This window comes from Phyllostomus discolor, chromosome 2 (genome assembly GCF_004126475.2).
Source record: "Phyllostomus discolor isolate MPI-MPIP mPhyDis1 chromosome 2, mPhyDis1.pri.v3, whole genome shotgun sequence".
Taxonomy (NCBI): domain Eukaryota; kingdom Metazoa; phylum Chordata; class Mammalia; order Chiroptera; family Phyllostomidae; genus Phyllostomus; species Phyllostomus discolor.
This window is the reverse complement of record NC_040904.2, coordinates 114,428,294-114,440,894: the sequence shown is the minus strand read 5'-3', so window position 1 is coordinate 114,440,894 and position 12,601 is coordinate 114,428,294. Positions and strand designations below refer to the sequence as shown.

General features: G+C 39.2%; 1 protein-coding gene across 4 annotated transcripts in view; it reads right to left on the bottom strand.

Moving 5' to 3' along the window:
• Positions 1-5,108: 5,108 nt before the first annotated feature.
• TEX26 (testis expressed 26) overlaps positions 5,109-12,601 on the bottom strand; it is a 34,660-nt gene continuing 27,167 nt past the window's right edge. For 3 of the 4 annotated variants that reach the window (XM_036018371.1, XM_036018372.1, XM_036018370.1), the window contains 2 exons: positions 10,557-10,718; positions 5,109-5,704 (listed from right to left, as the gene is read on the bottom strand). In XM_036018371.1, the coding sequence (XP_035874264.1) occupies positions 5,643-5,704; positions 10,557-10,718 (224 nt within the window). In that variant the 3' untranslated portion in view covers positions 5,109-5,642. The remainder of the gene's footprint in view (positions 5,705-10,556; positions 10,719-12,601) is intronic. The other variant, XM_036018373.1, reaches the window with a different exon arrangement.

The following is a 12,601-nucleotide window of genomic DNA, read 5'->3' as shown; positions in this document are numbered from 1 at the left end:
AAGAAAAAGAAAAGAGACTCAGAAAGAATAAAGAGGGGTTAAGGGAAATGCAGGACAACATGAAACATAATAATATCCATATAATAGGAATACCAGAAGGAGAAGAAGAAGAGCAAAGGATAGAAAACCTGTTTGAAAAAGTAATGATGGAAAAGTTCCCTAATTAGATGAGATAAAAAGTCACACAAATCCAGGAAACACAGAGAGTCCCAATCAAGAGGAACCTAAAGAGGTCCACCTCAAGACACATCACAATTAAAATGGCAAAATTCCAACACAAAGAGAGAATCTTAAAGGCAGCAAAGGAAAAACAGGAAGTAACATACAAGGGAGCCCTGTTAAGACTAGCAGATGACTTCTCAATGGAAATGCTCCAAGCTAGAAGAGAATGGCAAGAAATATTCCCAGTAATGAAAACCAGAGGACTGCAGCCAAGACTACATTATCCAGCAAGGCTCTCAATTTAAATGGAAGGCCAAATAAGGAGCTTCCCAGATAAAAGAAGCCTCAAAGAATATACCTCCACCAAACCAGCTCTACAGGAGATGCTAAAGGGTTTGCTTTTAAAAGAGGAAGAAAATCAGTGAAAGAGTGAGGAACACAGGTATGAAAAAAATGACAATGAATAAGTACCTATCAATAATAACCTTAAATGTAAATGGATTAAATACCCCAATCAAAAGACACAGAATAGCAGAATGGATAAAAAAACATGACCCACATATATGCTACCTACAGGAGATCCACCTCAGAAAAAAAGACCTACACAGACTGAAAGTGAAGGGCTGGAAACAAATATTCCAAGCAAATGGACAGGAAAAAAGAAAAGCTGGGGTAGCAATACTCATATCAGACAAAAATAGACTTCAAAAAAAAGAACCATAAAAAGAAACCCAGAAAGTCACTTCATAATACTCAAGGGAAGAATCCACCAAGGAGACATAAACATTGTAAATATATATGCACCCAACATAGGAGTACCCAAATACATAAAGAAAATCTTGGAGGACTTCAAGAAAGATATTGACAGCAATAAAATTATAGTAGGGAATTTTAACACCCCACTGTCAAAAATGGACAGATCTTCCAAACAAAATATCAACAAAGATATTGTGGCATTGAAAAATGTCTTAGAGGAAATGGACTTAACTAATATATAGAGAGAGCCCTTCATCCCAAAGAAGCAAAATACACATTCTTTTCAAATGCACATGGAACATTTTTAAAGATAGACCATATGATAGGACACAAAACAAGCCTCAACAAATTTAACAAAATTGAAACCATATTAAGCATTTTCTCCAACCACAAGGGACTGAAACTAGAAACCAACCTCAAGGAAAAAAACCTTAAAATGCTCAAAATCATTGAGATTGAATAGCATGCTATTAAACAATGAATGGGTCAAGAATGAGGTTAGGGAAGAAATCAAAAAGTTTTTGGAAATAAACAAAAATGAACTCACAACAATCAAAAACTTATGGAACACAGTGAAGGCAGTCCTGAGAGGGAAGTTCATAGTGATACAGGCCTACCTAAAAAGGATAGAAACATTTCAAATAAACAGCCTAACCCTATGCCTATAAGAACTCGAGGAAGAACAACAACCCCAGAGCAAGTAGAAGGAAGGAAATAACCAAGATCAGAGCAGAATTAAATGACATTGAGGCTAAAAGCACAATTCTAAGGATCAATGAATCCAAGAGCTGGCTCTTTGAAAAGATAAACAAAATTGACAAGCCTTTAAGCAGGCTTATCAAGAAAAAAAGAGAGAGGACCCAAATAAACACAATCAGAAATGAAAGAGGAGAGATTACAACTAACACCACAGAAATACAAAGGATTGTAAGAAATTACTACGAAGATATGTATGCCAAGAAATTTGAAAACCTAGGTGAAATGGACAAATCTCTAGAAAAATATAATCTTCTAAAACTCAATAAAGAAGAAGCAGAACTCGAACAATGATTAAAATAAAATTTAAAAAAAAGCAGAAAGCCTGAACAGACCAATAACACCTGATGAAATTGAAACAGTAATTAAAAAGCTTCCAACACACAAAAGCCTTGGACCAGATGGTTTCACAGGAGAATTTTACAACGCATTTAAGGGAGAGCTAACCCCCATCCTCCACAAGTTATTTCAAAAAAATTCAAGAAGATGGAAGACTCCCAAATTCTTTTTATGAAGCCAATATCATCCTAATCCCAAAACCAGATAAAGGCATAGCAAAGAAAGAAAACTTCAGGCCAATATCACTGATGAACATAGGTGCTAAAACCCTCAACAAAATATTGGCCAAACACATCCAACAATACATCAAGAAGATCATACACTATGACCAAGTGGGATTCATCGAGGGATGCAAGGATGGTACAATATTCACAAATCAATAAACATAATACACCACATAAACAAAACAAAAGACAAAAATCACATGATCATATCAATAGATGCATGAAAAGCATTTGATAAGATACAACACCAATTTATGATAAAAACACTCAGCAAAGTGGGAATAGAGGGAGAATTCCTCAACATAATAAAGGCCATATATGAGAGACCTACAGCCAACATCATAATCAATGGACAAAAACTTAAAGCTTTCCAATTAAGATCAGAAACAAGACAAGAATGCCTACTTTCACCACTTCTATTAAACATAGTACTGGAAGTCCTAGCCACAGCAATCAGACAAGAAAAATAAATAAAAGGCATCCAAATTGGAAAAGAAGGAACAAAACTGTCATTGTTTGCAGATGACATGTCAATGTATATAGAAAATCCTATACACTCCACCAAAAAACTACTGGACCTAATAAATGAATTTGTCAAAACAGCCAGTTACAAAGTCAATATTCAGAAATAAAAGACATTTCTGTACACCAACAATGAAACACCAGAAGCAGAAATCAGGAAAAAAAAATCCATTTGATATAGCAACAGGAAAAATAAAGTACCTAGGAATAAACCTAATCGAGGAGGTAAAAGATGTGTATGCAGAAAACAATACAACAGTGAAGAAAGAAATTAAGGAAGACACAAAAAAATGGATGTACCATGCTCATGGATCAGAAGAATTAACATCATCAAAATGGTCATACTACCCAAAGCAATTTATAGATTCAATGCAATCCCTATTAAAGTACCAATGGCTTATTTCACAGACATAGGACAAACATTTCAGAAATTTATATGGAACCATAAATAACCCTGAATAGCTGCAGAAATTTTGAGAAGGAAGAGCAAAGCAGGAGGGAACACAGTACCTGATATCAAACTGCATTACAAGGCCACTGTAATCAAAACAGCCTGGTACTGGCATAAAAACAGGAACATAGACCAATGGAACAGAACAGAGAGACCAGAAATAAACCCAAGTCTCTACAGTCAATTAATATTTGACAAAGGGGGAAAAAGCATAAAATGAAGCAAAAATAGCCTGTTCAACAATGGTGTTGGGAGATGTGGACAGCTACATGCAAAAAAATGAAACTCAGGCACCAACTTACACCATACACAAAAATTAATTCAAGGTGGATAAAAGGCTTAAATATAAGTCATAACACCATAAAAGTCATAGAGGAGAACATTGGCAGGAAAATACCAGTCCATGCAGCAGCATCCTCATGGATATGTCCCCTAAGCAAGGGATATAAAGGAAAGCATAAACAAATGGGACTTCATCAAAATAAAAATCTTCTGCATGGCTAAAGAAAACAGCATTAAGATGAAAAGAAAGCCAACCATATGGGAAAACATATTTGCTAATTACACCTCAGACATGGGCTTGATCTCCAAAATATATAAAGAACTCACACAACTGCACTCCAAGAAGACAAAAAACCCAATTAAAAAATGGGCAAAAGACTTGAACAGACACCTCTCCAAGTAGGACATACAGAGGGCCCCGAGACACGTGAAAAGATGCTCAGCATCACTAGCCATCAGAGAGATAGAAATTAAAGCCACAATGACATACCACTTCACACCAGTTAGAATGGCCAACATAAACAAATCAACAAACAAGTGTTGAAGAGGATGTGGAGAAAAGAGAATCCTAGAGACTGGTGCAGCCACTGTGGAAAACAGTATGGAATTTCCTCAGAAAACTAAAGATGGAACTGCCTTTAGACCCAGCAATTCCACTGCTGGGATTATTCCCTAAGACCTCTGAAACACCAATCCAAAAGAACCTATGCACCCCAAAGTTCATAGCAGCATAATTTACAATAGCCAAGTGCTGGAAGCAACCTAAGTGCCCATCAGCAAATGAGTGAATCAAAAAACTATGGTACATTTACACAATGGAATTCTACACACCAGAGAGAAAGAAGGAGCTTATACCCTTTGTCACAGCATGGATGGAACTGGAGAGCATTATGCTAAGTGAAATAAGCCAGGTGGTCAGGGATGAATACCATATGATCTCACCTTCAACTGGAACATAATCAACAAAAGAAAAAAGCAAACAAAATATAACCAGAGTCATTGAAATTAAGAACACTCTAACAATAGCCAGAGGGAGGGGGAGGGGACATTGGGAAGAAGGGTTTTCAGGAACTACTATAAAGGACATATGGACAAAACTGCAGGGGAGGATGGAAGAAAGGGAGGGAAGTGGGTTTGGAGGGGGTGGGGTGGATGGGTGGGGTAAAAATATGAACAATGGTAATTGAATGACAATAAAATAATTTAAATTAAAAAACAATATAGAGATTATACAACTAAGTATGTCAGGCATCATAATTATTGTGTACTGACTAAAACAAAGACTCTGATTTCAGTTATGATATAAAACCCAGACATAAGGTATTTCTAGAAATACACAGAAACAAAGTTACAAAGAAAGATTGGAAATTAAGGGAAGGCAAACATATGCTAAGCAAATGCAAAGGGAAACAAATGAACTTCAGTATTAATATCAACTAAAATGTAACTCAAGGACAAAAGCATTAATAAAATCAAAGAAGAAAATATAATGAGAGAAAGTTAATCAATGAAGAAGTTATGTATAATTCATAAGGAATAGATAAACAATATAGCAATCACATATATAGCAAATCCCAGAAATACAAGGATATATTGATGAAAATTTTTTTGGCGGGGGGATGTTTTAAATATTCTTTCAGAATTTGGCAATTCAAGTATATAATTTAAGATACATGGATTTGAAAAATACAATGAAATACATTTTTTCTTATGTTCCTGTAATATACAAATCAATCAGATAGTTGACATAAGATAGAATTTTGCTAAATTTTCCAAAGCAGAGATTTTTTTTAAACTTTCAAACAGGAAATCAATAATAAAAACATTTCTTTAATCCTCTAATTATTGGAAAATTAAGAAACCTCTTTCACATAATTTCTGATTCAAGAGGAAGTCAAAAATTAAAATCACAAATTAAGTATCCAAAAGAGAATAGGAGAAACTTTATATCAAAACCTACTGGATACAATTAGAGCTATGTTGGGGGGTGGGGTGGGGATTTATAGTGTTGAGAGAAGACAATCATATGAAGTCACGAATATCATATCTGGAATAATTTGAATATTGTTTTTCCTTGACTTTTGATGAAATGGCCCAGTAGGCCCTTCCACTGATTTTCAGATTTTCTTCATTTGGATCATTTTCCCTTTTCACTCTGTCCCCTTGTCAACATCACGGTAAGAGTGAAGAAAGCGTTCAAGAAGTTTTCTGTCTGAAAATTATGAAGAAAAACAGGATGAAATTTTCCATTTAAGTATTTAAGTGCTAAGTAGAGAAATTCTAGGAGGGAGGCAGATGTCTCATAATAGAACTCTATGTACAAATTTGATGAGCCCAAAATAATCGAAGGATATTGTGTCTAATAGCTAAAAAAGCACAGTTGTGTGATTATTGATTCAAAAGAGCAAAGTTAATATTCAAGGGATTGGCAAGGCTTCATGGAAACAGCATGGGTTTTGGAATAAAACAGAGGTAGGTTTCAGTTCTGCACTGGCAAGTATTAGCAAGTCATTTGGCCTCCCCTTTATAAAAGTATTTTTCTCTTTGAATATAGGCAATAGTATTCACCTTGCACAGGTGTGGGAACGGATTAGGAATGCTGTGTGTGGGGCACCTAGACAATGCCCGGTCCATAAAGACACTTGGTAAATGCTGTAGTCTTACCCTTCCATTACTGGATTCACAGTAGTAAATAGTGGTGATAAATAACAGAGACCATTAATCCAAGAGTTCCATAGAAGCCAGAACTGTTTTTGTTTCCACCAATGTTGGTAGGCTTGGCTGGTTTTGAGTGATAAATGACCATGGAAAGGCCCTTCAACTTCCTTGCCTCCAATCCTTCATCTGGAATACACAGAATCTTACCTGGCCTGAACATCTGTGGTTCCTAATTCTAATTACATATTTTTAAATAGTACAGAATGGAGCTGTAAAACTTTGCTCATGCCTAGCATGAGCAAACCAGCCCAAACCAGAAGAACCAAAAGAGAGGAAGAATTGAAGTGATAACATGCTATCCTGGTTTATGTTAAAAATGGCAGCTGGGATCTGTAGCTCAGGGGTGTGTGTGTGTGTAAGTGTGTGTGTTCCTGTTTTCTCTACAATTAGGTTTGCATTTGTTTGTTTTTGTGACCTCCATTTAATTCTGATCCATTCCTGTGCTATCCAGACCTTTGTTGACCTCAGCATTTTTTAAATTAAAAATGTACACTTGATGAAAAAAAGTGCACTGCACTGCTCTTCTAGTGCAACTCTATGGCTTGACACCTGCATACATGCAACCTACACCCATATAAGAGTGTAGATCATGTCTACCACCAGGAAAGTCCCATTGAGCTCCTCCCCAGTCAATACCTCCTAGCCCAGGACAGACAAGGTGCTGATTCTCTCCTCATAGATAAGTTTTGCCTATTGTGGACCTTTGAATAAATGAAACCATACAAAATGTATTATTTGGTATCTGGTTTTATTTACTCAGCACACTGTTTTTGAGGTTCATACTTTGTACTGAATATATCTAGAATTCATTCTTTTTATTATCTAGTAGTATTTCATTATATGAGTATATCACAGTTTGTTTATGACGGAGATCTGGGTTGTATCCAGTTTGGGACTATTAAGAATACAGTGATTCTAAACATTTTTGTACAAGTCCTCCTGTGGGCCTGTGTATTTTATTTCCTCTTAGGTGAGTACCTAGAAGTGGAATTTCTGGCTCATGGAGTAGATATATATTTAACTTGGTGAGAAACCACCAGATCTGTTTCCAGAGTGATTATACCATTGTACAACTACCAGCAATGCACTGCTCCATAGTGTCAATATTTACTATTGTCAGTCCTTTGCATTTTAAGCCTAAAATGTCTCCATTTTTCAATCTTATACCAAAGAGTTGATTTTAAGAGAAGCAAAAAAAAAGTTTGTTGATACCAAAGATAAGCTTATTATAAGATGAATCAAGTTTGGCATGAATTAATTAAAAAGATGAGATTGTGTCAAATTTAATACCCTTTTAAATAACTGTTCAGAAAGACTGCCAGTTGTAATCCAAACATCCATATTTATTACATATAGATGCGATTTAGGCCCGTGTGATTTTGTGTATGCTGTTCCTTTTGCTTAGGAATGGACCTGCTTCTCCTTGTCACATGGTTCATCCTTGATGCTTAAAGAAGGCCTCCTCTGAACAGCTTTCCTTAACCCACTGTCATCTCACAAGCTTGGGAGCACCCCTTGCAGCCTTCTCATGGACCTAAAGAGTACTTCAATTACAGAGCTAGGATAACTATGTACTGTCTCCTACCCCTGACCCTGAGTCCCCTGAGAAGGAGGATTTACTCTTTATGTATCTTTGTATCAAGTGAACATTATAGATATTCAACCAATGAAGTGTATTGAATGGGTAAATAAATGCATTTTTAATAATACTGAATATACCCTAGGAAGAAATACCCTTTCAATAGACATATCTGTGGGAATTTTAAGTGGAGAAAGAGATGGGGAAGAAGTCATAGCTGAAAAATTCTGAAAAGCAGATTTCAGATAATTTTGTCTTTCAAGGAGGGAATAAGTGGGGAAATGATTGTCTTTACCAGTACATTAACAGAGGCCTGAAGGTAAGCTGTTGGGTGTCTGAATCACTTGGAGATTAAAGCCATTTTGAAAACCGAATGGCCACTACAGACGTCTAGTTCAGCTTCCTCAAGCTGTATATGCAGAAGAAACTCATACCGCACAGTGACACACAGAGGCAGTAGGAACAAACGGGTCACCATCAGCCACTCCTCCTTCCTCCTTCCCAAGCCTTATTTTGTATCTTCCTGAAGTCTCCTCCATCCCCCCTCACCCTGCCACCCAGCACCAACTTGAGCCATGGTGCTGATCCTTTCCCCTCCCTTCCTTCTTTCAATCTGTACCTGAAGAGGCTTCTGTACAGTCTAAGAGGGATAATCCCATAAAATAACAAGCTGAGGTGATAATAAGTCAGCTAACACATCTGCTAATTTTTATTTATTCGCTTGTGTGCCTACTCAGACCTACCACTACCACAACAGAGCTCAGCTGAGACATTCACCATCTGAAAAGCATTAGCATCAACCCAGACATTGGAAAATACAAGAGGTTTGGGGCTTCAGAATTCAAAAGGAACCTCCTATTTGCTTGTCAGCCTCTGGCACAACTGGCGTTGATGAGTAGGCCATTCTAAAACAAAGCTATGAAAGAAAAACTAGAACCAACTGGAAGCAGATCCTACATGACCCAAGCCAGTGCTGGGCCTTAGCATTGGGGTGCCTGCCCCCAGTGATGTCTTAAGGGAACCAGGGAAGCAAGCCAACTAAGAAACCAAAGCCTAGACCAGCCCTAAAGCTGCCTTGTCAGCTAACAGGTCATGTCTCAACTGTCAGGGGAGAAAAGCCCAATGAGGGAACAGTGTTTCTATGAAGGATCAACTTACCCAAGGAATCTTGGAGAAAGCCGATCCAAGTGGAGTAGAGGCTACCAGAGTACCCTAAGAAGTTTTTATTCACCCTTAGGGGATACAGCTGAGGCTCCGATTGCAAATGGCACACACAACAGATAGAGGGGCCCGGCGGCCACCATCGTTTTCACATGGGCAGAGAAGGGACAACACTGCATGTTTCTGCTCTGTCTCCTGGGAAGACCTGAGCAGTGACCCTTTCAAGGAGCCCCTCAATGTCCTTGTAAGCTGTCAGACTGGCCCAGAGGCATCTGTTAGCAGGAATGAGCACCCTGTGGGACTTACAGACTTCTGCTTCTGCCTTAGAGAGAGGCAAAACATCTGCTGCTGGTACCTCCTTGATACTCAACACTGAAGCTCTGTTAGGGGCCTTTGGGGCATCAGCCCTCAGTCTGTGAAGGTGGAAAATACCTCCTTTCCCTCAAACACACACACATGGACACACACAAAGCACACATAAGCACATTCACATCCCCTTTCAGTCTTGCCTCCAGCAGCATTTCAGTCTGGTGTGGGATAGCCCAGCTACCAAGGAAAGAAAGTATTTCAGCAAGGATTTCAGAGGAGCCAGCTCTTCTGATCGTGGCCACGAACAGAAATTGGGGACCCGAGAGAGGGAGGAGGCAGAGAGAAGGGGGAGGATTGCCGAGTAGCTGGTGGAAGTTCTGAGCTCAAGCCTGACCACAGGGCACAAAAGGAGGCAGTGGCCCTCACAAGGGCAGGAACACAGGTAGGGTGAATTAGACGGTCCACTGGGTGCAAGCAGAAATACTAGAACCTCTGTTACGTTTCTTCTTATTTCCTTCTTCATATTTTGTCTGCTTTATAATGGACATAATACATTGGTTTGGTGGTGTATGTATATACTTTATATAAATGTCTGCATTGGGCCATGTGTTCAAAAAGTATGGAGTAATGCAGGGCACAAACACTAGCATTGGGTGCTGAGAGGCTGCTGCCAAATGAGTGTGGCTTCCTGTCCTCCAGCTCTTATTCTCTGAGGTAGCACTTTACACTCTCGCACTGACCAGTTGCCCCAACTGAGCTGTTCCCAAGTTGATTCCTGTCACTAGGCCTCCACCTGGGGTGAGTCCCTGTTATGTGGAATGAACCAACATGGTCCTATGCATGGTGCTTGCTCTCTTTGAGTATATGGCACATGAAGGTACTCAGGTACCCTAAAAGCCTGTCACAGAAAAGTAGCACCAAACAGGAAATAAAGATTACACCAAATAAAACAAAATTATGAGACAGTACACACAGGCACTGGAGAAAGCCATTAACTATGAGAAAAAGTCGCCCTGGACCAATTTGAGCACAGGCGAGCGAAATCAGAAATGTATAGAAAGCTCTGTTTTCTTTGTAATAAGTGGAGATATAGTTGCTGGGGCCTCTTTTAAAGAAAGTTTATTTTCAATGGGTTGAAGTTTGCACAAAAAACATGGATTTTTTTTTTGAGGCACTATGTTTGTGTGTGTGTGAACATTTAACTTCCATGGCCGGAAGTTGGAACAATTTCTATTTAGTAAAGCAATGTATGATGACCTGTAAATTCATGAACAAGTAACTCAAGACTTCATCTTACCTGTGTAGGAAACACTTTGCAGGTACTCTGTTATTTGAGAAGGAGTAAATGAATTCAAGATCGTTAAGAAATCCAGGTAGGCTTTGCCATAATCACTCTGGTATGTGGTCTGCTTCTTTGTGCGGGCCTGGCTCTTCATGTGGCTGTGCAGCACAGAAGGAACTAGGGGACACACAGGAAAGAAAGACGTGGAGGCTTTCACTGAGTGAGGAACTCCCGTCCTTATCTGTTGAGCATGTCTCCAGAACCCTGAGCCCCACCTGGTGTCTACTCAGCATCCTGAATGCCTCTGGAATGGGAGGTGCTGTGTGAGTGACTCAGGAAGGCAGAGTGGCTGGGACTCAGCACTGTGCTGTGGGGTAGGAGGGGTTGGAGATGATAGCCAGAAGGTTGCATTTGACTACTGTTTTCAGAGAAGTTTTTCCTGGAATTGCCTCTTCTGCAGGTCAGCATGTTAGGATGGTAGCATTTACCACCTGCTTTGTTACCCTTTCATGCCACCTCCTGGGCAGACTGGGACTGACACATAAAGGGGCCTCCCCCAGGTGCCTTAGGAGGAGCAGTTTGGAAGAAGGACGACACCTGCAGTCAGCACTCATTGCATTTTCAGACTAATGGAGGTATGAAGTGCAGACCACTTACCTTCAATTCTGAATGTTGCTTATTTAATGTGGGTTCTGAGAGTCATGAGTTATTTTTTAAAAAGCAATGAAGATGATGTGAGAATCTGTCCACAACTTTTCCAGTCTTTGTAAACTTTAAGAATAACTTAAATACTGCTTAAGCTCCAGGTGTCTCCTTGAAATGGACCATTGGCCAGATGAAGGGACCAGCTGATGAGGGGACTTGATGCCACATCCTAAGAAGAGTGTTTATAGGGTCTGGAAACACTTTAAGTGCAGGAGACTTAGAAGGCATACATAAGGTTTTCACAGAACAATAGACTTATACTCTGGAGGAAGAAGAGAAGCAATGGCTAGAAGTTGAACAAGGAAGATTCTAGCTGTTCAGAACTTTCGAAAAGCTACTAAAATTGCCACTGAAATATCTAAGAATGAAGGACCTCCTTGGGGATGAGCACTCCCCTGAAGAGTTTGAGCAGAAATAATTCACCCCTTGGCAAGGATAGTATAGTCGTGACTCACACAGGACATGGTGGTCCAGGGGTGTCCAACCTTTTGGCATCTTTGGGCCACACATTAAATACATTGTGAAATATAATCACAAAAAAAATCTCATAATGTTTTAAGTAAATCTACAATTTTGTTTTGGGCCACATTCACTGCTGTCCTGGGCTGCATGCAGCCTGTGAGCCAGAGGTTGGACAACTCTGATAGGCCAAGTAACTTGTCAGCTACCTTCTAACCCCAGATACTAAGTGTCTGTTCAGTGATTTCTGTGTAATGTACTACTTGGTCCTAACTCCATGCCAGGAATCAACCACTATCCCAGAATGACACCCAAAAATCTTCTCAACCAACAGCTTGGAGGTGGCTGGGTCATGGAACTTTTAAAAACTTCTCTGTTGAAAACAACAGAAATCTGGGTTATACATGTACACAAATACACACCCCTCTAATCTGAAGATGCTTGAAAGTTGTGCCTTGTGGATAAACTTTCAGTGAGTAATTGACAAGACTAACTTGATTTCTACCTAATCCTTTCTCTGTCAATTTATAGCAAATGAATCCTTCCTTTCATGTAATAATGGAGGGGGTGTTCCCCAAACCCAACACCTGCTCCTCCCAGGATATATCCTCCTGAGGATTTACTCATTTCCTGAGTTTGGGGCTAGGTACCATAGAGGAATAGCTTTAATTCCATGCAGGAATCACTGGTACACTTTGCCACTGTTATTAAGATCAAGAGGAATCTAAGAAAGAAGGAGCTCCTACCTTTCATGACAGCATAGATGGAACTGGAGAGCATTATGCTAAGTGAAATAAGCCAGGTGGTGAAAGACAAAAAATACCGTATGATCTCACCTATAAGTGGAACCTCATCAACAAAACAAACAAGTGAGCAAAATAGAACTAGAGACGTGG